The 25,905-nt window shown below is 44.6% G+C and overlaps 1 protein-coding gene across 2 annotated transcripts in view; it reads left to right on the forward strand.

Moving 5' to 3' along the window:
* The window catches only part of CRY1 (cryptochrome circadian regulator 1), a 54,559-nt gene that overhangs the window by 18,350 nt on the left and 10,304 nt on the right, over positions 1 to 25,905 (forward strand). For both annotated transcript variants that reach the window (XM_056517285.1, XM_056517284.1), the window contains exons 2-10: positions 6,109 to 6,217; positions 6,356 to 6,498; positions 8,243 to 8,427; positions 14,494 to 14,582; positions 16,903 to 17,043; positions 17,834 to 18,145; positions 23,182 to 23,333; positions 24,869 to 25,071; positions 25,783 to 25,878. In XM_056517285.1, coding sequence (XP_056373260.1) covers positions 6,109 to 6,217; positions 6,356 to 6,498; positions 8,243 to 8,427; positions 14,494 to 14,582; positions 16,903 to 17,043; positions 17,834 to 18,145; positions 23,182 to 23,333; positions 24,869 to 25,071; positions 25,783 to 25,878 — 1,430 coding nt within the window. The remainder of the gene's footprint in view (positions 1 to 6,108; positions 6,218 to 6,355; positions 6,499 to 8,242; positions 8,428 to 14,493; positions 14,583 to 16,902; positions 17,044 to 17,833; positions 18,146 to 23,181; positions 23,334 to 24,868; positions 25,072 to 25,782; positions 25,879 to 25,905) is intronic.

Below are 25,905 nucleotides of genomic sequence, written 5' to 3' on the forward strand. Positions count from 1 at the left end.
GACTGAATCTTACTACATGCAGTCTAAGCATCCACCAAATATACTGAGCTGTATCCAGTTTTGTTGGCAAACTGTGGCAAACTTATACGGTTCAAAAATGAGCCGATCGGAGTTACTATCTGATTCCATCCGGGTCATTCAGATCAATAGGATGCGGCTAAGGTCCAGCTGCCGAATTGCAAAAAAAAAAAACGTGGCGTGAATCCTTTTCTTTTCTTTTTTTTTTTTTCTTTTTTTTTTTTTTTTTTTTTTTTTGCTGTTCGACACATCTGGTGACTTGTCCTCATGTCCCGTCCTCATGTCCCGTCCTCATGTCCCGTCCTCATGTCCCGTCCTCATGTCCCGTCCTCATGTCCCGTCCTCATGTCCCGTCCTCATGTCCCGTCCTCATGTCCCGTCCTCATGTCCCGTCCTCATGTCCCGTCCTCATGTCCCGTCCTCATGTCCCGTCCTCATGTCCCGTCCTCATGTCCCGTCCTCATGTCCCGTCCTCATGTCCCGTCCTCATGTCCCGTCCTCATGTCCCGTCCTCATGTCCCGTCCTCATGTCCCGTCCTCATGTCCCGTCCTCATGTCCCGTCCTCATGTCCCGTCCTCATGTCCCGTCCTCATGTCCCGTCCTCATGTCCCGTCCTCATGTCCCGTCCTCATGTCCCGTCCTCATGTCCCGTCCTCATGTCCCGTCCTCAATTACATTTTTTATTCTTTTTGCAACGAGTCCAATTTTGCAGTAATCATCGTTATTTTAAGTCTTTCAGGAAGCTGGTTGACTGACAGCTTAAAAGCGATATCTAAAATTGTATACATCTGTATGGAAAATGGCACCAAAATGGGCACCCACAAGCAAGCAGTGGGCACATGAGGAGGTGTGTGTGCGTCAGGGTATAGGACGGAAGCTGTTTTACTTGTGACTCCCCCGTGACGTGCTGAGCCTGGCTGTATAACCCAATTACTGACTGTACTGGCACAGTGTGGGCATTCCCCTCTTTTTTTTTTTTTTTTTTTTTCAATCTGTCACTTGTATGACTGCCAAAAGACACGTAACTACGCACTGGCACATCGGGGGTACTTGACTTTACAGCATGTGCTTTTTTTCTTTTCCTTTTTTTTTCATTTATTTTGTCATTTGTTCCTTAATTTCGTAACTCTCCAGTAATTATCTGAACCCAGCGACGTAATTGCCAAGTCTTTTTTTTTTTATTCACATAATCGTTCTGTAATTGTGTCCAAGCGCTCGAAGTATCCAAAGAGGGTTTTTTTCGCTGTGAGTACTGAAGGTTTTATCGAGCAATGAGCAGCAGGGGCTGGCACCTCACTATGACCCTCTTAGGACCGTTTCCTGACTGCTGGGTTGGAAAATAGTCCCATGCGGGTGCAGGGCGGGTATATTCACTTGTGGCAGAGAATGTGCAGCGGAACAGTACAGCAGAGTAGATTTGATTGTGACAAATATCATCCACATGCTGTAGAAGTTTTTTTTGTGCATAATTGACCTTCAGAGCAAATTTTTAGTCTACAGCAGTGTTTCCCAACTAGTGTGCCTCCAGCTGTTGCAAAACTACAACTCCCAGCATGCCCTGACAGCTGAAGGCACGCTGGTTAGTAAACACTGGTCTACTGCTGGATAATTACCCATTGCAGTTTGTGCCATGTAATTTTCCCTTAAAGGGGTACTCCGCTGCTAGACATGTTATCCCCTATCCAAAGGATAAAAGGTAAGATGTCTGATCGCAGGGGTCCCGCTGCTTAGGCCCCCCGTGATCTTCTGCAGCACCCAGTGTTCTAAACAAACGCTGGGTTCCTGCAGCATAGGCCATGATTGTGACTTCACGGACACGCCCCCTCGTCACATCACGCCCCCTCCATTCATATCTATGGGAGGGGGCGTGTCGGCCAACACGCCCCCTCCCATAGACATGAATGGAGGGGGTATGACGTGACATCATGAGGAGGTGTGGCCGTGATGTCACAATCACGGCCCCTGGCTCTAAAAGTTCTGAACCAAAAGCACCGGAGTACCCTTTAAGGTAGGTGTCACATAGGAGATAACTAACTAGCTAGTTGGTGGGGGTCCAACTGCTGGGACCCCCACTGATCACAGGAGCACAGGTCAAATGTCGGCTAACACAGAAGAGGGGCAGCGGCTTATCTCCCCTGAGAGCAAAAATATCAGGCAAGAAGGAGTTCAGCTGCCTGATCCTTCTCTTTCCAACATCTACCATAGTTGGGGCCACCATGCACATTAGATGATCAGCCAGTTCAGTCCATTTCAATTTTGATCCATCTAGAGTTACAGGGGAATGTCTATTGACTTTACGCCTCCTTACGGAGATTGAGCTGAGAACTGGGCTGTGGGGGGGGGGGGGGCGGGGGGGGGGGGGGGGTTGATAGGGATGACCCTTATGTTTCTAATGACTGATCAATATACTAATACTTAAATGCCATTGCTGCTGGAAAAATGTTACCTACCCTTTAACCCATATATATCAGATTGCTATCTGCTCATGACTCTGAATATAGCCCTTGAAATGACTCCATGTGGGAGTAGAAAGACTAAACATCTGACGAACAGAGAACTTCTGCCAAGAAATTAATGGACACTAGATATGCTAATATATGCGGACACAATTATCAAATAACCAATCAAAATGTAACATGTTAATTGTGATGTCATAACTAACCCTCCTTTTTCCAAATGTAAAAACCAAATTTACTTCCTGCAATAAATCAGAGCTCCCTGGAGTACCGAGGAGGGAACTCATACCAACCTTGCATGGTGTGAATTTTCTTAAGTCACTCACCAATTAAGGCCGCACATTAACCCATCCTTAACAGGGTATGTAGGCAGCCCACCTTGTGATAGGAAGAACTTGGTATCACACTGGGACTTTTTCATATGTTACAATAAAAACATTTCTCTGATGAGTTATTGTACCTGGAAATGACCATAATAGACAAATACACGTTTGTGTCCTACTTCATAGTGGTCGTAAATCTAGAATTCCTTCTGTATCTTCTTGTTCTCAGTTACTTATCCTTCTGTCCCCTCTAGTTAGGAGATTATTGTCGGGCCCTAGTCATGTGCACCTTGTTCTAGGTCACCGGGGAACTGTACATAACGTCTAAATCTGACAATCCCGTCTATTCTTAATCTTCTGTGGAGTCTTTCTCTGTCCTAGACTTAGCCTCTATACTGCTCTCTAAATATATATAATCCTCCCCGCCGCCTGCGCAGGCTAAGTATAGTCCTTCAGGTGACACTGACTTCACAAGCCAAACCTGGGGCGAGTGGTCACATGTGGTGACGTGGACGTCCCATAGAGGTTTGTATACCTCGGATGCCTGTTGGCTGATTCCTCTTACGCCCACATACATGCTCAGCTAAGCCGAGTGTGCTTGTGTTCTTAAGGGGGAAGAGGGACATTGGCCACTGCCAGATACCTCTGAAAGGACGCGACTGGTATGGTCTAGTCCAGTGTTTCCCAACCAGGGTGCCTCCAGCTGTGGCAAAACTACAACTCCCAGCATGCCCAGACAGCCAAAGGCTGTCTGGGCATGCTGGGAATTGTAGTTTTGCCACAGCTGGGGGCACACTGGTTGGGAAACACTGGTCTAGTCCATTGAGTTGGGGCACCCACACAATGTTTATTTTAAGGTTTATGGCCAGGGTGCCCAACCTTTGACCCTCCAGCTGTTGCAAAACTGCAACACCCAGCGTGCTCAGACAGCCACAATCCAGGCATGCTGGGAGTTGTAGTTTTCCAACAGCTGGATGGCCGCAGGTTGGACTCCTGAAAGAGAGGTTTTCCCACCAACAACACTCGGTAAAGGTAATGATCAGATGGGGGTCCAGCTGTCGAGATTCCCACAGATCATTTGGGGGTGGGACATGTGCGCTGCCGCTTCATTGCTATTAGTGGTGCACTTGGCTATATCCATCAGGCCCATAGAGTTGTATGAAGTGGCACGTAGTCCAGTTGCCACACTGCTAATATGGGGGGGGGGGGGAGACAGGGCCTCCATTCTTACGCTCACCGAGGTGCCTCCAGCTGTTGCAAAAGAACAACTCCCAGCATGCCCGGCTTTCAGAAAATCCTCCCATCAGGAACATTAAAGGGGTACTCCACTGGAAAACATCTTTTTATTTATTTATTTTATTTTTTAATCAACTGGTGCCATAAAGTTTGAACAGATTTGTAAATTAACAAAGTGAAGCAAGAAAACGGGGAGAGCACTCGGGAAGCAATATCACCTCCTTCGACTTGCAAAACGATCCTCGACGACCTGTCTTAGTGTCTCCTGCGGGGTGCACATACACAAGCATCAAGTACAGAATAAACGAAGAACACGTATGTGCACTCGCCGCTAGGCAGAGACAGTCGGCTCTGGAAGTCCGGTAACGGGGTGCCGGGTCACTGCATAGGCGCTGGTGTATGGCGCTCGGAGGCTCCGAGTGCCATACACCAGTGCCTATGCCGTGACCCGGCACCCTGTTACCAGACTTCCAGACCAGACTGTCTCTGCCTAGCGGCGAGTGCACATACGTGTTCTTCGTTTATTCTAGATTAGTAAATTACTTCTATTTGAAAATCTTAATCCTTCCAGTACTTATCAGATGCTGTTTGCTCCACAGGAAGTTCTTTTCTTTTTGAATTTCCTTTGTCTGACCACAGTGCTTCCTTTTTAGAAACTGTCCGGAGTAGGAGCAAATCCCAGGTGTCAGCAGAGAGCACGGTGGTCAGACTAAGAAAATTCAAAAGAAAAGAACTTCCTCTGGAGTATACAGCTGCTAAGTACTGAAAGGATTAAGATTTTTAAATAGAAGTCATTGACAAATCTGTTCAACTTTCTGGCACCAGTTGATTTAAAAATAAATAAAATATTTAGCGAAGTACCACTTTAAATGCAGTGTGGCGAGCCACAAAGGCTGCAAATGTGACGTCCTTGCATCAAGACTTCCTATTTTTAGCGCTTTTATCTGTTACCTGTTTTGTATGTGTCAGAGAAGCCGCGGTTACGTAACTACATGGTGTAATTGTGAGGCGCGGTGCCCGGGCATTGTATTTGTTAATTAAGATGAGGCTGGTAAAACTTTTGTAATACATATTCAGTACCAAATGGGGGGGGGGGGGGGGGATAAAAACTTCGGAAACCTACAATAAGTTTCCTTTGTTTTGGTTTGTTCGAACTCGATATTGGGTGTAATATTATTTCTATATATTTGGTTGTGTTCTGTAGGGATATATGTGTTGTATGGTGTGTGTTTTTTTTTTTTTTGGATTGTTCTGCCTGTGACCTTTTTATGGCTCTTACACGTCCTCAGCCCCGTGTTTAGCGTCCTGTCATTTAGGGATTCCCGCAGAAGCCTTGCAGCACATGCATCCTATGTGGGCCCCAGGGGGGGGATACATTTAAAGGGGTACTCCGGTGGAAATATTTTTTTTTTTCAAATGCTGCCAGAAATTTAAACAGATTTGTAAATTACTTCTATATAAAAATCTTAATCCTTCCAGTACTTATCAGCTGCTGATACTACAGAGGTAGTGGTGTTTCTTTCTGGAATTCTTTTGTCTGACCACAGTGCTCTCTGCTGACACCTCTGTCCATGTCAGGAACTGTCCAGAGTAGGAGAAAATACCCATAGAAAACATATGCTGCTCTGGACAGTTCCTAAAATGGACAGAGGTGTCTGCAGAGAGCACTGTGCACAGACAGAAAATAAATTCAAAAAGAAAAGAATTTCCTCTGTGGTATACAGCAGCTGATAAGTACTGGAAGGATTAAGATTTTTTAATAGAAGGCATTTACAAATCTGTAACTTTTTGGCACCAGTTGATTTAAAAAAAATAAAATAAAAAAAAGATTTCCACCGGAGCACCCCTTTAAAGTTGCTGACCATCCAATGTGTATGAGATTCTGGCAGAGTTACCCTGCGCACCCAATCCTTCACTCTACTAATTTCATTTGTCCACACACTTGTCCACAAACATATATATGTCCCGTAGAAAGCAGCAAGTTGGAATTCATTTTCTCTTTTTTTTTTTATTTTTTATTTATTTTTATTTTCATTTTTTTAATTAATTTTCCCTTTTTGTCGGTTTTCATCAGATTCCTCCTGCAGTGTCTAGAAGACCTTGATGCCAATCTTCGCAAACTTAACTCCCGCTTGTTTGTCATCCGTGGACAGCCTGCCGACGTGTTTCCTCGGCTCTTCAAAGTACGTTCCCCCATCATCGTCCTCATTATTCATCCACGTCTTCCGCTCAGATGTTATGTTTTTATTACCGTGTATTAGTTGTGTTGTTTTTCTGTCTTCATAGTAATTCAATTTGTTTTCTGCTCTACACCCTTTCAGGAATGGAAGATTAGTAAACTGTCTATTGAGTACGATTCTGAGCCATTCGGAAAAGAACGAGATGCCGCCATCAAGAAGCTGGCGAGCGAGGCAGGCGTGGAGGTCATTGTACGCATTTCACACACGCTGTATGATCTGGACAAGTAAGTGATTTTGGAGAACAGATGAGGGGTTATGGTAGGAAATGATGTGGGTCTTAGGAAGTGAAACTTCTCCTTGGGGAGATGGGAATCTTATAGACTTATGCAAAGTAGTTTTTCTAAAAAGAAAAGAGCTGGCTCTCTAATGCCACCTGTTGGTCAGTGGGAAACATCGTAAATAGGTTCTCCAGTGGAAAACACTTTATTTAATTTTTTTTTTTAATCAACTGGTGCTAAAAAGTCATGCAGATTTGTAAATTACTTCTACTTAAAAATCTTAATCCTTCTAGGATTTATCAGCTGCTGTATGCTCCACAGGAAGTAATCATTTTCTGTCTAACCGCAGTGCTGTTTACTGACACCTCTGTCCATGTCAGGAATTGTCCAGGGTAGGAACAAATCCCCATTGCAAACCTCTCCTGCTCTGGGCAGTTCCTGACATGGACAGAGGTGTCAGCAGTGTGGTCAGACAGAAAAGAACTGTGGAGAATACAGCAACTGATAAGTACTGGAAGGATGAGGATTTTTATGTAGAAGTCCTTTACTAATCTGAAGTACCCCTTTAAAGAGAATCTGACAGCTGTTCACGCGCACTTAACCCAGTATACTGTGTTATAGTGCAGGTGAAGAGCTTTAAAATAGTCACATGCTCCTTTTTGCACTGTGTGCAGAGCTCTGTGCCTTTGATGTTGTTCATATTGCGCTCCAGCGCACATTGAAGGCGGGAAGCCGGCTCCCCCTGCTCCCTTGCCTCATCAATATTCACTCCCCAGCCTGTCCCTTTCTGTGAGGTCATAGCCTTGAGGGGGGGGGGGGTGTAGTGAGTAGCAAAGCGCTATTAGCCAAACCAGAATGTCCTCTAAATGGAAGATTACCCATTTACAGACAGCTGTTTAAGGGTTCTTGTCCATGTAGCTCAGGGTGTTGGTTGGCTGGCAGAGATGCCTTTTGAAGTTGCTTTGAGGGGGCAGTACATGTGCCAAATTGGCATATACGATCCAATACTCTCTGGAGAACGCATGCAAAGTAGCCCTCCTCCAGAAGGGAAATAAATGACTCTAGTGCCCCCTGATGGAGGTAGATTCTTACATATTTTTGAAGGTTGCTTCATGTATCAGAAGGCCTGTTTCTGGTTACATAGAAACAGCAGGCACAATCGGGCCTGATCAATGATCATAGTCCTTGAAGGGGTTATCCAGGAAAAAACTTTTTTATATATATATCAACTGGTTCCAGAAAGTTAAACAGATTTGTAAATGACTTCTATTAAAAAATCTTAATCCTTTCAGTACTTATGAGCTGCTGAAGTTGAGTTGTTCTTTTCTATCTAAGTGCTCTCTGATGACACATGTCTCGGGAACCGCCCAGTTTAGAAGCAAATCCCCATAGCAAACCTCTTCTACTCTGTGCAGTTCCCGAGACAAGCAGAGATGTCAGCAGAGAGCACTGTTGCCAGACAGAAAACAACAACTCAACTTCAGCAGCTGATAATTATTGGAAGGATTAAGATTTTTTTAGAAGTAATTTACAAATCTGTTTAACTTTCTGGAGCCAGTTGATATATAAAAAAAAAAAGTTTTTTCCTGGAATACCAATTTAAAGAGAAAGTCGTTGTCGGCAGGATCCAATGACCCTTGGAGAGAGCCGTCATTTTTCTTGCAATTTGATTGGTAGGAATTGCTTTCTCTAAAAGTTTTGGGAGTCCGGTCTAACATTTTCTTCTTGTCTGTCTGATTCGATTTACTAGGATTATCGAGCTGAACGGTGGGCAGCCACCTTTAACCTACAAAAGATTCCAGACGTTGATCAGCAAAATGGAACCGCTGGAAATCCCGGTAGAGACCATCACGGCCGAGGTCATGGAGAAGTGCACAACTCCTGTGTCCGACGACCACGATGAGAAATACGGGGTCCCTTCTCTGGAAGAATTAGGTATATGATCGTATACTTATTGGCGACACGTTAAACGTCTAGATAGCTAGGCTCGCGGTTTATTATAGTCAAGAAGCTTTATGTAGACCTTGCCTGAAGCCTATAACACTATTGTGCAGAACTGCAAGTTTAAAGGGGAACTCCACTGGCCAGTGTTCAGAAGTAAATGTTCCGAACGCCGTTTTCATGCTGCAGATGTCGGCCACGCCCCTCATGACATCACACCCCCTCAATGCAAGTCTATGGGAGGGGGCGTGACTGACGTCACGCCCCCTCCCATAGACTTGCATTGAGGGGGTGTGATGTCAGCACGAAAACAGCATTCGGAATGTTTACTTCGGAAGCCTGGCCAGTGGAGTTCCCCCTTAAGCATCTGTGGTTATGAAAGTATTCACTCCCCTAAAATATACTTTTATAGGCTGTTTTCACACTGGTGTCATGGCTTCCACAGTGGATTTGTCTTCGTTCAAACCACCTCCTGTCCCAATATAATCCGTCTCCCAACAAAAAATGGAAAAGAACTGACACAAGTGTGAATAGAGCCTTATATAGGACACGGGTAAGACTGGGCTCCCATTACGTTTTCCCCCCATACGGGAGCGCATACGGCAGGGGGGAGCTAAAACCTCGCGCTCCCGCATGCCTTTCTATGCGCTCCCATATGTAATTCGTTTCAATGAGCCGGCCGCAGTGAAATGTTCGGTCCGGTCGGCTCATTTTTGCGCTGTATGCGCTTTTTCCCCCGCACCTAAAACTGTGGTCGACCACTGTTTTTAGGTCCGGTTGTAAAAGTGCATACGGGGCAAAAATAAGCGACCGGACAGAACGTTTCACTGCGGCCGGCTCATTGAAACTAATTACATACGGGAGCGCGTAGAAAGGCATACGTGAGCGCGAGGTTTTAGCTCTCCCCTGCCGTATGCGCTCCCGTATGGGGGAAAACGTAATGGGAACCCAGCCTAAAACAGGAATTAGACTCGTGCTGGTTTTTCTTTAATTATTTATTTTTCTGTTTAAAAGGTTTTTATTAGAGTTTTTCAGTAAATGTACATAAATAAAACAAGCGAACAAATAGTAAATGAATGAGGTACTCTGGTGGAAAACTTTTTTTTATTTTTTATTTTTTTTTAAATCAACTGGTGCTAGAAAGTTAAACAGATTTGTAAATGACTTCTATTAAAAAAATCTTAATCCTTCCAGTACTTATTAGCTACTGAATACTACAGAGGAAATTATTTTTCTTTTTGGAACACAGAGCTCTCTGCTGACATCATGACCATAGTGCTCTCTGCTGATATCTCTGTCCATTTTAGGAACTGTTCAGAGCAGCATATGTTTGCTATGGGGATTTTCTCCTACTCTGGACAGTTCTTAAAATGGACAGAGATGTCAGCAGAGAGCACTGTGCTCGTGATGTCAGCAGAGAGCTCGGGGTTCCAAAAAAGAAAAAGAATTTCCTCTGTAGTATTCTGCAACTAATAAGTACTGGAATTAAGATTTTTTTAATAGAAGTAATTTACTAATCTGTTTAACTTTCTGGACCAGTTGATAAGTTTTCCACCTAAGTAACCCTTTAAGGTGAACGAGAAGCTCTTTGGGGTTATTTATTTTAGATTTTACTTTTCACTTTAGTTACTGACTCCTGAAAGGATTTTCTTATTTTTATTAGCCTATGTATCTTTATCAGTTGACTGTCCATTGAATAGACATAATGGCCAGACACATGGTGGAACATGTAAAAGCTGAACTGATATGATGACTGGAACCCTTCCCTGCCTCTCTCCCCAATGATTGGCAGCCAATGATGTATGTGCCTGTTCAGAATGGCAGCGGTCAATCACTGGGGACCAAGATGCTCTGGTGCCGGTTTAGTCCCATTGACTTGGCACCACGTCTATCCCCGGAATGTGTCTGGTATTGTGAAAACAAACAGACCGTAATTCCTTCTGACTCTCCTGTGCTCATGCACGCTTATCTTAGGCATGCGTACATGTGTTCTCAATGGGGAGAAGAAATAAGCCGCTGCCAGACACCTTTTTCCCCCCCCTCTAGATAGAATTGGGCAGCGCCATAAACATTAGATTAACCGACCACCAAAAATGTGTATGGGCTCCTATGGTCCAGATTTGCTGGTGGCGGGTAAGCGGTTCCAGCAAAATTTATGGTCTTTATTAGAGATGAGCGAACTTACAGTAAATTCGATTCATCACGAACTTCTCGGCTCGGCAGTTGATGACTTATCCTGCGTAAATTAGTTCAGCCTTCAGGTACTCCGGTGGGCTGGAAAAGGTGGATACAGTCCAAGGAAAGAGTCTCCTAGGACTGTTTCCACCTTTTCCAGCCCACCGGAGCACCTGAAAGCTGAACTAATTTATGCAGGAAAAGTCATCAACTGCCGAGCCGAGAAGTTCGTGACGAATCGAATTTACTGTAAGTTCGCTCATCTCTAGTCTTTATATCTAGAAGCCTTTTTTTAATCAATTGAAGGTTAAAGGGGTACTCCGCTGCTCAGCGTTTGGGACAAACTGTTTTGAACGCTGGAGCTCGTCATGTCCTAGCCCCCTAATGCCATCACACCCCGCCCCCTCAATGCAAGTCTATGGGAGGGGGCGTGACAGCTGTCACGCCCCCTCCCATAGACTTGCATTGAGGGATGGGACGTGATGTCATGAGGTGGCGGGACTATGACGTCACACGCTCCCGATTCCAGCGTTCGGAACAGTTTGTTCCAAACACTGAGCAGCGGAGTACCCCTTTAATGTAAAGCATGACTGTTCTGTTTCATGTATTGGTTTTCTTTTCTGAACAATATGAAGTACTGCAAAAATGTCGCCCACTTCACATCTTTATTGGCCAAAAAGACACTTTATAAAAAAATATTTTTAGTATTTAAATTTTTTATATCTATACATTTATATAGTTCAGTGGCACATTTAATTTCTGTAAATCCCACGTGTAGAATTTATTTTTTTTTTTGTTTGTAGCATTAAATAAACCTGAAGCAGAGCAATAAAGCTTAGCGGTGTACGCTACTCTCTGCATGTATTGTAGCTTTTTCGCTATGGTCCCAGTAACATTGGCATGGCGTAGTACCTGGCTCTTAACCATTTAATCCATACCAAGTTCAGGGGTTTAGAACCGCACTCATACAGAATTGTTACGCCCCGGGAATGTGAATTGGAAACCTGTTTACTAAGGAAGTCTTGCAACTGTCTCTTTTTTGAAATTTAATAATTTTGAGAAAAAAAACAAAAAAAAAAACTGTTTAACTCTTTGGTGCCACATTTACCAGCAAATGGGATGCATGTCCGAAAGAAAAATCTCACTCCCGTATTAAGCAAAAAAAAAATATATTAAAAAAACGTAGTAATAATTAGTATTATATATGCAAATTTGTTACAAAAAAAATCCTGCTTATTTGGAGTGATCAAAAAAATTAAATAAAAATTTTACCGATTTTGTGGAGGCGTTTTATTGGCTCCATCGTAAAGGACATGGCAGATAATTTCACCTCTTTTTAGTTTTAATCTCCCCACTCGAAGCACAAGCACGCTACCTGGAGTTTACAATTGCTGCATTAAAAAAAATTAAAAATAAAAACTTTTAACACCTATCTTCATTTACTTTTTTTCCTCCAGCGTTTTGAGAACTTTTGCACATTTTATTTTATTTTATTTTTCTTTAATTTCACTCTTACTAAGCTTTTTTTTGTCAGGATCTCTATTAGACAGGGTACCCTGGTGCCCTTAGGCTACTACTAACTTTACTTGGCTGCAAGACGTCACTAACGGAAATAGAGGGCAGTGGCATCACTTCCCGCTCACTTTAGCGATCTGGTGATGCCAACTGCTCCCGACACCAGCTGGAATCGGTGCCAGAAGGTTCACAGTGCGAAAACCCATTAAGGAGGCGGCACAGGTGGGGTCGTAAATGTTTCTTAACATGCCACAGGCAGGGGCATAGTCTGTATGTCTACACAGTGTTGTGCAGCAGAGTGGACCTATGGGCTAAGCCCATAGAGCAGTAAAGACGTCTACAGCTTTTGTTTGTTATATAACGTGTTATGTTCTCTACCAAACAAAGAAAACCAGATCTCCTGGACTCCTACTTTGAGCTAAAATGTGAATATATAATCTCATCTTAACACTATTCAGGACTTGTGGGGATTATGTAGAGCGTGCATTGGACAGGCATCAATGGCCTTAGTGTTCGCCCTTACCTATTGCTAATAGAAAAGATACAGGTGTAGCTGAGTGGGACCCACATGCCTGTTCAGACACACAATCTGAAAGAGTTAAATGATGAAATTCCTTAACTAGCTCTGCTACATCTGTATGGCTGTCTTCAGTATCAGTGGTAAATTTAGATGGGGGGGAATGGGGTAAATTTAGATGTGTAAAAAAATAACTGGCTTTGTTGTCCATAGCTTTTCTAAGGGTACGTTTACACGAAGCAGATTTGTTGCAAAAATTTCTGTCACAGTCCCATTATATCAAAGGGGTTTGCAGAATCAACTACCGTATTTCCCGGCGTTTAAGAGGACTGGGCGTATAAGATCACCCCCATCTTTTAAAGTTAAAATATAGAGTTTGGGATATACTCGCTGTATAAGACTACCCCTCTACCGCGATGTACGGTACCTTACCAGTGATTGGCTGGTTGTTGTATACAAAGCCTAGTTCGATTGGTCAGCTCTCCCTGCTTCCGAACGCTGGGGCAGTTGAGTACCCCTTTAAGTTTAGAGCATAGTTCCCCCCCACCACACTAGGTAGCCAGCATAGCCCCCCCCCCCACTAGGTAGCCAACATAGTTTCCCCCCCCCCCCCACTAGGTAGGCAACATAGTTCCCCCCCCCCCACACTAGGTAGGCAACACAGTTCCCCCCACACTAGGTAGGCAACATGGTTTCACCCCACACACTAGGTTGTCGGCATAGTCCTAGTCCACGCACACACCCTAGGTTGTCAACCTAGTCCCCCCCCCCCCACACACACACACACACACACGTTGTCAGCATATTCCACCTCCCCACATTAGGTTTTCAGTAGGCCATAGCAGTAGGTCCTGGGACCGGAGGAGCGGTGGTCAGAGCACCGAAGATGACGTGCTGCTGGTCACTTACCATGCGCGCGTCCTCCTCCTAGCTGCTCCGCTCTGCTCTGTTTCTATGGGCGAACGCACTGGACGTCAGTGACATCCCCTGCGTGCGCTACCTCCCGGCGGCCCCTGCATTTTTTTTAAGTTAACGCGGGGCCGCAGAAAGGTAACCGGGACACAGGGATGTCCCAAATGTGACGGGGGAAATGTAATCTTGGATAATCCATTCCCCAGGTGTCCCGGCCAATTGCAGCACCCGCACTATAAGATGACCCCCGACTTTTGAGAACATATTCCTGGGTTAAAAAGTCGCCTTATACGCCGGAAAATACAGTACATTAACGTTCATGTAATGGATTTTCTGCTAAAATGTTTTACTGCGTGTAAACATACTTTATACTGTTTTGGTCAAATAGAAAATGGGTGACAACGGGAAAATTGTATTAGTATAAACACTCAAATTTCAGAGCAAATATCATTGTAGTTGAGGTGAGGGGGGGGGGGAGGGTTGGAAAGAAATGGGAAAAGTCCTGAATAGAGTTAAAATTGGTGTTTTAGTGTGTGCTTTGTCTGTCCTGTTTTTCACACTAGTTTCCATTAGTTCTTATTGGTATTGCATTTTTTTTTCTTCTTCTCGTTTTTAGACAATAATATAATATAAATTATAACAACACAACCATCTAAAACAAATGTGCTCTAAATTCTAATCCTTTCATGCCAGGAGTCAGATTTTGTCGGCGCGTGTCCCTTTGCCGGAAATGGAATTGCCTCGACTGCTAGCTCCAAGGAGTTAAAGTATTGACAATTATCAAGACTCAAAATCAGCTTATGGACCGTTCTTGTGTTCTTACATATATAAAAAAAAAAAAAAAATATGTGTGTATATAATGCACTGCGTTTTCATGTTATGTGTTAAGTAAGTAGCCCAGGAAGAGAAACTAAAGTCCTGTGTTGTGGTCATCTGTTTAGGGTTTGACACTGAGGGATTACCATCTGCTGTGTGGCCTGGAGGGGAGACTGAAGCACTCACTCGCTTGGAAAGGCACTTGGAAAGGAAGGTAAATAGACATTAAATTGCGCTTGGTTAAAGGGGTTCTCCAGTGAAAACCTTTTTTCTTTTAAATCAACTAGTGCCAGAAAGTTAAACATATTTGTAAATTACTTCTATGAAAAAATCTTAATCCTTCCAGTACTTATTAGCTGCTGAATGCTACAGAGGAAATTCCTTTCTTTTTGGAACACTGATGACATCACGAGCACAGTGCTCTCTGCTGACATCTCTGTCCATTTTAGCAACCGTGCATAGCAGATGTATGCTAAGGGGAGCATGATGGCTCAGTTGTTAGCACTGCTGCCTTGCAGTGCTGGGGCCTTGGGTTCAAATCCCACTAAGGACAACAATAAATAAAGACTTATTATTATTATTATTGTAACGTCAGCAAAGAGAACTGTGCTCGTAATGTCATCAGAGAGCATTCCAAAAAGAAAAGAATTTCCTCTGTAGTATTCAGCAGCTAATAAGTACAGGAAGGATTAAGATTTTTTTAATAGAAGTAATTTACAAATCTGTTTAAATTTCTGGCACCAGTTGATTTAAAAGAAAAAAGGTTTTCACCGGAGTACCCCTTTTAAGAACTGATTCCTAACTAATTTTTCCAGTATTGTCAGAGGCCTTTTTCAGCAACCTGTCAAAATTTAATACAGCATACAGGTAAAGGCCCTATTGATTTAATGGGTGGAACAAAGTTCTCTAGTGCAGTGTTATCCAACCAGGGTGCCGCCAGCTGTTGCAAAACTACAACTCTCAGCATGCCCAGACAGCCTTCGGCTGTCTGGGCATGCTGGGAGTTGTAGTTTTGCAACAGCTGGAGGCACCCTAATTGGGAAACACTGCTCTAGTGACAATCCATTTCCTGCACAATTTTGCAGAATTTAAAAACGTGGTCTGCTGTGCTGTTGAGTCTGGCATAATGAACGTATTCGTGTGGGAAATGGACAAAACATAGTCCCTCTTTGACTACATTCAGCCCCTTTGAGTCCATGCACCCACTGCCAGAACATCATGGTACATAGTATACCTCTGATGTACCGTGGGGATGTGAATTCAGCCTTATTGGATGTGAACAGGATGCCAGATTGTAACCTTTCTCTATCCTTCATGTCCGTTCTTAGGTTTTTCCATCATAAAGGGGTAGTCCAGTGGTGAAAAACTTATCCCCTATCCTAAGGATAGGGAATAAGTTTGAGATCGCAGGGGGTCCGACCGCTGGGGCCCCCTGCGATCTCTCTGTACGAGGGCCAGGCTCTCCGGCCAGATAGCTGGTGTCGACCTCCGCACGAAGCGGCGGCCGACACGCCCCCTCAATACATCGCTATGGCAGAGCCGGAGATTGCCGAAGGCAGCGCTTCGGCTCTGCCAGAGTTGTATTGAGGGGGCGTGTCGGCCGCCGCTTCGTGTGGAGGTCGACATGCCCCCTTCCCGCGGGCTGTCGGGGCTCCATACAGTAGATCGCAGGGGGTCCCAGCGGTCGGACCCCCCGCGATCTCAAACTTATCCCCTATACTTAGGAAAGGGGATAAGTTGTTCACCACTGGGTTCACCACTGGACTACTCCTTTAAAGGAACACTTAACCTAAAAATAAATGATAATCTTTCCCCCAATGTTTATCTTGCATTGTTCCTTAATCCCCCCGCTAATAAGTTCCATTTTTAGCTGAGGGGGTTGTGCCCTATCTAAAGGCAATGTGGTCCTACTGCAGGCAGGGCTGAGGGGGGAGGCTCCTGCTGCAGCCACATGTCTTACAATTAGATACATGATAGTGAAGAGAAGGGGCATGGTTCATCTACTGGGACACAGATCTCTGTATATATTAAATTTTTTTAATTTTTTTTTTTTTTATTGAGACCAAATGAAAATTCACGTCTCTGGTATTGCAGCTCAGTTCCATTGAAACAAAGCTGTAACATCACACACAACCTGAGGGCAGATGTGGGGCTGTTTTTAGAAGCATTCGCTCTGTGTTTTCGATTTCTGGATAACCCTTTTAATGTCCTATAACTAAACACAGGCACTTCCTTATTACTAGATTATTGATCTCTCCACGCAGGCAGCTCAGCGAGGCTGAATCTACAGCTTAAATAGGGAAAGTGGGACATGTTCTATTTTTACTGCAGTTCTGTAGTGTCCGTTTCGCTGCCTAGACACCTATGTCTGCTTTGTCTGTGTCTTCTATATTTCCTTCTTTCTTCTATTAAACTGGTAAAGCGGGGTTATCCAGGATTAGAAAACAGGGTTAGCACTAAACAAGCCACCATCCTTGTTTAGCAGCTATGTTTGGAATTACCACTTATTTATTTAATTTTTATTTTCCTTTTAGGCATGGGTGGCAAACTTTGAAAGACCACGAATGAACGCCAATTCCCTTCTGGCAAGCACTACAGGGCTAAGCCCTTACCTGCGGTTCGGATGTCTCTCCTGTCGTCTCTTCTACTTTAAATTGACAGACTTGTACAAAAAGGTTGGTAGAATCAAATAAATGTTTATAATTCAGTAGCTGTTTTAGCTAAAATGACACCAGGAAGTGCAGCCATATTGGTTGTCCCTCTGATCGATCCTCACAACTTACCAGGAAGTTAATTCAAAGGTGACCATTGATGTGGCTGCACTTCCTGCTGTCCATGGCCACCACATTGCTAATCTTTCTGGATATTAGGGCTGCACGATTTGGGGAAAATGCAATTGCTATTAGAGGTAAATATTGTGATTTGCGATATAATAAACAAATAGTGAAATCCCCCAGTTTCATGTACAACCCCCCCCCCCCATTTCACATTCTTACTTTCACATCATGTCTGTCCCCCCATTTTACATCTATCCCCCCATTTCATGTATACACCCCCATTTAGCATCTATCCCCCAATTCACATTCACCCCAATGTCACATCCCCCCTCCCCCCACTTGTCATATGCCCCTATTATTAATACTTAGGACAGTGTTTCCCAACCATGGTGCCTCCAGCTGTTGCAAAGCTACAACTCCCTGGGTGCCTGGACAGCCTTTGGTCTTGGCCTTTTATGAGTTGTAGTTTTGCTACAGCTGGAGGCACCCTGGTTGGGACACACTGACTTAGCATTTGAATTTCAGTGGAGGCCCAGTCCCACGAGGCCATATTGACATTTCAAAAATCGCAGTACGATTGGGATATATGGTATAGCTCTACTGGATATAGTACAAACTATGCTGAAGTGTTTTGTTGTTCTTTATCTTTTCTTCACATTTGCTCTCCCCTCCTTTATTTCACGTTTAGGTAAAGAAGAACAGCTCACCTCCCCTATCTCTATACGGACAGCTCCTGTGGAGAGAGTTTTTCTACACCGCAGCCACAAACAACCCTCGCTTTGACAAAATGGAAGGGAATCCCATATGTGTTCAGATTCCCTGGGACCGGAACCCAGAGGCGCTAGCCAAATGGGCTGAGGGGCGGACAGGCTTTCCGTGGATAGATGCTATCATGACTCAGCTACGACAGGAAGGTTGGATCCATCATCTGGCACGGCACGCTGTGGCTTGCTTTCTCACTAGAGGAGATCTGTGGATAAGCTGGGAGGAAGGAATGAAGGTAAGCAGATGCCGAGGGTTGTTACTTTTAGGTTTTATATATTGTATTGATTCTTTTAAGGTTAATAGGAAATAAGGGGGAATTGCTCAAACGGCAAATACTTAAACCGTACTCATCATTTAAGGATAATCTGCTCGTGTGTGTGTGTGCGCGTGTGTGCGTGCGTGCGCGCACATGAGGAGCCGCACTATTTCTGGCCACTAGGTAACTTGTATATGACATTTTTCCAGTTTTCCTCTCTGTAGTCTCCATCTCTTAATTTCAGTTGCCCCTCAGTGAGTAATTTTAGCCTCTCTAATATCTCCCATACGCTGCACACAGAGAAGGGCATCCTGCTCCCCTATATCTCCATAGTACACTCTGAGAAGTGTCAGCAGTGTGAGGGACATTATAGAGCTATATTGAGCTTTCTAAGTTGTGAATCAAGCACTGGGGCGAGTTCTAATACACTAATCTTGTGTAGACTCTGTCTTCTCTTTATCTGTATCTGGCCCTCTACAGCCGTTTTCCCTCTATCCTACTCCCCTGACCTTAGAGTTGTATGGGCAGCATGAGATCTTATCCTACGGTGAGCTGAGAGAGATAAATTGCATCACTGGGTGAGAGAGGGTGGATTGGATCGATGGCTGTGAGGGGGATGGATTGGATCGATGGCTGAGAGATGGTGGATTGATGGCTGAGAGATGGTGGATTGGATTGATGGCTGAGAGATGGTGGATTGGATTGATGGCTGAGAGAGGGATGGATTGGATCGATGGGTGAGAGGGGGATGGATTGGATTGATGGCGGAGAGAGTGATCGATGGGTGAGAGATGGTGGATTGGATCAATGGGTGAGAGGGGGATGGATTGGATCGATGGGCGAAAGGGGGATGGATCGGATCGATGGCTGAGAGGGGGATGGATTGGATTGATGGCGGAGAGAGTGATCGATGGGTGAGAGATGGTGGATTGGATCAATGGGTGAGAGGGGGATGGATTGGATCGATGGGCGAGAGGGGGATGGATTGGATCGATGGGCGAGAGGGGGGTGGATTGGATCGATGGGCGAGAGGGGGATGGATCGGATCGATGGGTGAGATGGGGATGGATCGGATCGATGGGTGAGAGGGGGATGGATTGGATTGATGGCGGAGAGATGGTGGATTGGATTGATGGCTGAGAGATGGTGGATTGGATTGATGGCTGAGAGAGGGATGGATTGGATCGATGGGTGAGAGCGGAGTGATCGATGGGTGAGAGATGGTGGATTGGATCAATGGGTGAGAGGGGGATGGATTGGATCGATGGGTGAGAGGGGGATGGATTGGATCGATGGGCGAGAGGGGGATGGATTGGATCGATGGGCGAGAGGGGGATGGATTGGATCGATGGGCGAGAGGGGGATGGATTGGATCGATGGGCGAGAGGGGGATGGATTGGATCGATGGGCGAGAGGGGGATGGATTGGATCGATGGGCGAGAGGGGGATGGATTGGATCGATGGGCGAGAGGGGGATGGATTGGATCGATGGGCGAGAGGGGGATGGATTGGATCGATGGGCGAGAGGGGGATGGATTGGATCGATGGGCGAGAGGGGGATGAATTGGATCGATGGGCGAGAGGGGGATGAATTGGATCGATGGGCGAGAGGGGGATGGATTGGATCGATGGTCGAGAGGGGGATGGATTGGATTGATGGTCGAGAGGGGGATGAAGAGATCAAAGGTTGAATGAGGGATGGAAGGGATCGATGGTTGAGAGAGGGATGAGGTTATTTTCTAAGTTGTGAATCAAGCACTGGGGCGAGTTCTAATACACTAATCTTGTGTAGACTCTGTCTTCTCTTTATCTGTATCTGGCCCTCTACAGCCGTTTTCCCTCTATCCTACTCCCCTGACCTTAGAGTTGTATGGGCAGCATGAGATCTTATCCTACGGTGAGCTGAGAGAGATAAATTGCATCACTGGGTGAGAGAGGGTGGATTGGATCGATGGCTGTGAGGGGGATGGATTGGATCGATGGCTGAGAGATGGTGGATTGATGGCTGAGAGATGGTGGATTGGATTGATGGCTGAGAGATGGTGGATTGGATTGATGGCTGAGAGAGGGATGGATTGGATCGATGGGTGAGAGGGGGATGGATTGGATTGATGGCGGAGAGAGTGATCGATGGGTGAGAGATGGTGGATTGGATCAATGGGTGAGAGGGGGATGGATTGGATCGATGGGCGAAAGGGGGATGGATCGGATCGATGGCTGAGAGGGGGATGGATTGGATTGATGGCGGAGAGAGTGATCGATGGGTGAGAGATGGTGGATTGGATCAATGGGTGAGAGGGGGATGGATTGGATCGATGGGCGAGAGGGGGATGGATTGGATCGATGGGCGAGAGGGGGGTGGATTGGATCGATGGGCGAGAGGGGGATGGATCGGATCGATGGGTGAGATGGGGATGGATCGGATCGATGGGTGAGAGGGGGATGGATTGGATTGATGGCGGAGAGATGGTGGATTGGATTGATGGCTGAGAGATGGTGGATTGGATTGATGGCTGAGAGAGGGATGGATTGGATCGATGGGTGAGAGCGGAGTGATCGATGGGTGAGAGATGGTGGATTGGATCAATGGGTGAGAGGGGGATGGATTGGATCGATGGGTGAGAGGGGGATGGATTGGATCGATGGGCGAGAGGGGGATGGATTGGATCGATGGGCGAGAGGGGGATGGATTGGATCGATGGGCGAGAGGGGGATGGATTGGATCGATGGGCGAGAGGGGGATGGATTGGATCGATGGGCGAGAGGGGGATGGATTGGATCGATGGGCGAGAGGGGGATGGATTGGATCGATGGGCGAGAGGGGGATGGATTGGATCGATGGGCGAGAGGGGGATGGATTGGATCGATGGGCGAGAGGGGGATGGATTGGATCGATGGGCGAGAGGGGGATGGATTGGATCGATGGGCGAGAGGGGGATGAATTGGATCGATGGGCGAGAGGGGGATGAATTGGATCGATGGGCGAGAGGGGGATGGATTGGATCGATGGTCGAGAGGGGGATAGATTGGATTGATGGTCGAGAGGGGGATGAAGAGATCAAAGGTTGAATGAGGGATGGAAGGGATCGATGGTTGAGAGAGGGATGAGGATATTGATGGTTGAGAAGGGGGATGGAGGGTTTGCATGTCATATTGTATTTAACCCAGTTACGTACTCATAAGGATGAGTCTGCCTTAAGTATATCGTGACCTCGAAAACTGTCCTTTATCCAACACAGCGGGCCGGGAGTAACCTAGAAAACCAAGGCTCATGCCTGCACAAAGGAAAAACATGATTACGTTTTCCTGAGCAGTATTGAACTGGTCCTGGGATCTTTACATCCTACGTGTAGCTGGGGGTGGGCAATCTTATTTTTAGGTTATTTTTAATGGATTAAGGTTGTTTTATCGGTTATTTTTTTTTCTTCAGTATCTTTACCATATAATGAATACGTACGTAGGCTACTCGTGTGTTATTTCCGGTATGTTTAAATTAGTAAGCATCAGATTTAATGGGATTCAATATTCTCGAAGGGATTAGCAGCTTCTCCCACATTTCTATACGTGGCTTTGTCGTCACTTTAGCTTTGCAGGATTTGTAGTAACTCGGCAATTACGTATTTCCCGGACTAGATGAAATGTAAGACCTACAGGGTGACCTACATGCCATGTACTGGTGGTTACAGCGGCTCGAGGATACTCCATACATAACTATATCCTAATCATTGCTGAATTTACAGCACCAAACTTGTCTCTTGACTATATCTAGCATTGCATCTCGTGCAAGTGAATTGGGATCGGCCGTATCTTTAGATGTAACCCATGCATGAAATGGTTTGAGGGCAAGTGTAGAATGTCAAGCAGTTTTGACAAATTGTGATGGGTACATGTCAATGTCGGGCATATCCAAAATTGCAGGTGTTGTGGTGGGGGGGGGGGGTTACTGGTGACAGGATAGTGAGTGTCCAAGGCTCATTGATGTGAGCATAGATTTACAAAGATGGTGGAGACAGTGATGTTCTAAGGCAGTGGTCTCAAACTGTGGCCCTCCAGATGTTGCAAAGCTTCAACTCCCAGAAGAGAGCACTGTGGACAAGACCAAAAAAGAAATTAAAAAAGAAAATAATTTCCTCTGTAGCATACAGCTGCTAAAAAGTACTGGAAGGGTAAAGTTTTTTTTAATAGAAGTCATTTACAAATCGGTTTAACTTTCTGGTAGGGATCGACCGATTATCGGTATGGCCGATATTATCGGCCGATAATCACGATTTTGGGCATTATCGGTATCTGCAATTACCTTGCCGATAATGCCCCGCACCGCCACCACCGCGACCGCCCCCCCCAGCCCCAAAAATCGATATCTGTCGATCCCTACTTTCTGGCACCAGTTGATTTATAAAAAAAAAAATATATACTAAGAATTTTTTTTACACCGGAGTACCCCTTTAATCTGTTCGAGCATCTGTTATATGTAGTGAAAAAACAAGTCCGATCCTTGGATGGTGCTCCCCCCCCACAACTTGCAGGATCGTCTGCTAAGGTCTTGGTGTCTGGTACCACAGGACTCCTTCGGAGGTCTCAAGGAGTCCAGGCCTCAATGGGTCAGAACTCTTTTGTTGCTCTGAGGGGGGAACTTGCACAATAATGTTATAGCTGATGGGTGACGGGTACTAATGCTTTATGTAATACAATAGATCTGGGCAGAGAGAGACAACTATGGACTACTGCAGTGTTTCCCAACCAGGGTGCCTCCAGCTGTTGCAAAACTACAGCTCCCAGCACACCCGGACAGCCTTCGGCTGTCCGGGTGTGCTGGGAGCTGTAGTTTTGCAACAGCTGGAGGCACCCTGGTTGGGAAACACTGGACTGCTGTGTATGTATTTTTTATATAGGCCAACCTGAAGAAGCTGCTAGTTATGTAATAGTTACAATGTTTGTTCAGTTAATCAGTCTGAAATATTGGGGAGTTGCCACATGTCACCGATGACTCACGTTGGTTTCTTCTCCGTATTTAGGTCTTTGAGGAGCTATTACTGGACGCAGACTGGAGCGTAAACGCCGGGAGCTGGATGTGGTTGTCGTGCAGCTCCTTTTTCCAGCAGTTTTTCCACTGTTATTGCCCAGTTGGCTTTGGAAGAAGAACAGATCCCAATGGGGATTACATCCGGTAAATGATGTTCTTTTATCACCTAAATTAAGTAAAATAGAATTTTTACCAGAATGTTGTTATATACCAAATGGATTATTAGGGTGGGATCACACATGCCATATTTTTCAGCTGCTTTTGCTCCCTATTCACTTCAGTGGGTAGGAAAATGCGCAGCAGCAAAATATGGCATGTGACCCTACCCTTAAAGATAAAATAAAAAATAAAGTAAAAAAAAAAACATTAAAGGGATATTCCAAGAAAAAACATATATATATATATATATATATATATATATATATATATATATATATATATATATAATATTCTCAGATTTGTAAATTATTTTTAGATTAGATTTTTTTTTAAAGGGAAGTAATTTATAAATCTGTTTTAACTTTCTGGAGCCAATAAATGTTATATTATATAATAAATAAATATATATATTATATTATATATATATATATATAATATAAAATATATTGGCTCCAGAAAGTGAAAAAGATTTATACATTACTTCTATTAAAACAATCTAATCTAAAAATAATTTATATGGCTAGCCTCTTTAAACTCTAGTTTCCACAGTGGTCAGTAGAGCACGCACTTTAGGCCGAAATTTCCTATTTATTGCAGCTCACTTGTTAGCTTTGCTGTGTAGACTGGGACAGAGCTTGCAGAGGGTGTTGGGATTCATTGGCAAATGAAAGGGTTCTTGTTTGCTGAAGGCCTGAATAAAGGTGGCCATATACATTAGATCAGTGTTTTTCAACTAGGTTGCCTCTAGCTGTTGCTAAATTACAAATCCCAGCATGTCCAGACAGCCAAATGCTGAGTTGTAGTTTTGCAACAGCTGGAGGCACACTTGTTGGGAAACACTGCCTCAGATAGCTGTCTGATGTGAACTAGTCATCCAAAAATCATTCATCCCAATACCCCCCCACACACACACCCTCTGTTTGGTCAAGCATGGTGTTTTAAATAGGATGAGGCTAATACGCTGCCACCAAAAGCCTCTGGTTGTGGCTTAAATACCATGAAAACTGAGTTTTAGCTGTGTCGAAATCCAATATACCCCATAATTATTTCCCTAATACACTCCTTACACCAGCGATGCCCAACCAGAGTGCCTCCAGCTGTTGTAAAACTACATCTCACAGCATTGCTGGACAGCCTTTTGCTGTCTGGGCATGTTGGGAGTTGTAGGTTTGCAACAGCTGGAGGCATCCTGGTTGAGAACCATTGCCCTACACACAGACTGCTGGACTTACTGCTGTTCATCTACAAGGACTATAACCTCCATTCATTGCAACTTCCAAAGGAGCACCCACCCTGCAGTACATACGATCAATTCAAATGTTTATGCTTCTATATTCTGTACTTTATATTACTGAAACTAAAATTAAATACATAGTTTTTATCTGGCCCAGTGGAATATAAAGACACTAATATAGCAGTATGTCAGCCATTGCTGTCTCCTGTTTTCTTAACCATAAATCTGCAAGATATGCCAAGAAGTAATACTTAAATATTATTATTATTTTTTTTTTTTTTCTCAGGCGATATTTACCAATTTTAAAAGGTTTCCCACCAAAGTACATCTACGATCCCTGGAACGCTCCGGAGTCAGTGCAGAAAGTTGCAAAATGTATTATCGGAGTAAATTACCCCAAACCTATGGTGAATCACGCAGAGGCCAGCCGCCTGAACATTGAACGGATGAAGCAGATATACCAGCAGCTTTCCCGATACAGAGGTCTTGGTAAGAGATAAGTGCAGTTCATACTACATACATTATTCACATAACCTTGTAAGAAATCCCATACGAATAGATACTTGATGCCGTGTCCATAAGATGCACTAGTAATGTTTTCTTGATGCAAGTCTGACTGCTGTGTGCAAGGCTGCATTCACACGTGTTTGCAATACAGTTCCCTTATCAGGTTTTTGATGAAAAACTAAACTGTATCAAAATGTGTGTAGAAATTGTGTGTAGAAATTTTAACCCGTATACAGTTTAAAAAATGATGTCCACTGAATGTGGAAAGTGTTGGGAAAAGTACCTGCTATCCATGTGTCATCAGATCAGATCTAACATAGTCACAGCAGTTCTAAGACCTCTGTTAGGACCGCACCCTTTGTGTGGGAGACGGCTCCGGTCGGTGACGTCTCGACCAAGCAGTGTTGTTAAAAAGCCACGCTCTTGGTTGTGACGGCCCTAGGGAAGCCTGCAAGGGTCAAAATGACTCCGGCATGTTTCAGAAACAAAAGGTTTCCTTCATCAGGGATGCACTAGTCCGATTCAGGTTGAGTTCTGACTGCTTGTTCCTATTACCGTAGTTTCACCTGTTTTTGATCTATTTTATTTTTATTTATTTTCCTCCTATGGGTACATCTGCTTTTTTGTTATTACTAAAATATTAAGTACATAGAATATAAAATTCATGACTTTATCTATTTCCCTGCCTCCTAGGGCTTCTTGCATCAGTGCCTTCAAATCCGAATGGGAATGGTGGACTCATGAGTTATTCTCCAGGGGACAGCATGCCTGGGTGCAGCAACAATGGAGGTAAGTGTCCAGGTTCTGATGTCTACG

Source organism: Hyla sarda, chromosome 4 (genome assembly GCF_029499605.1).
Source record: "Hyla sarda isolate aHylSar1 chromosome 4, aHylSar1.hap1, whole genome shotgun sequence".
NCBI lineage: Eukaryota > Metazoa > Chordata > Amphibia > Anura > Hylidae > Hyla > Hyla sarda.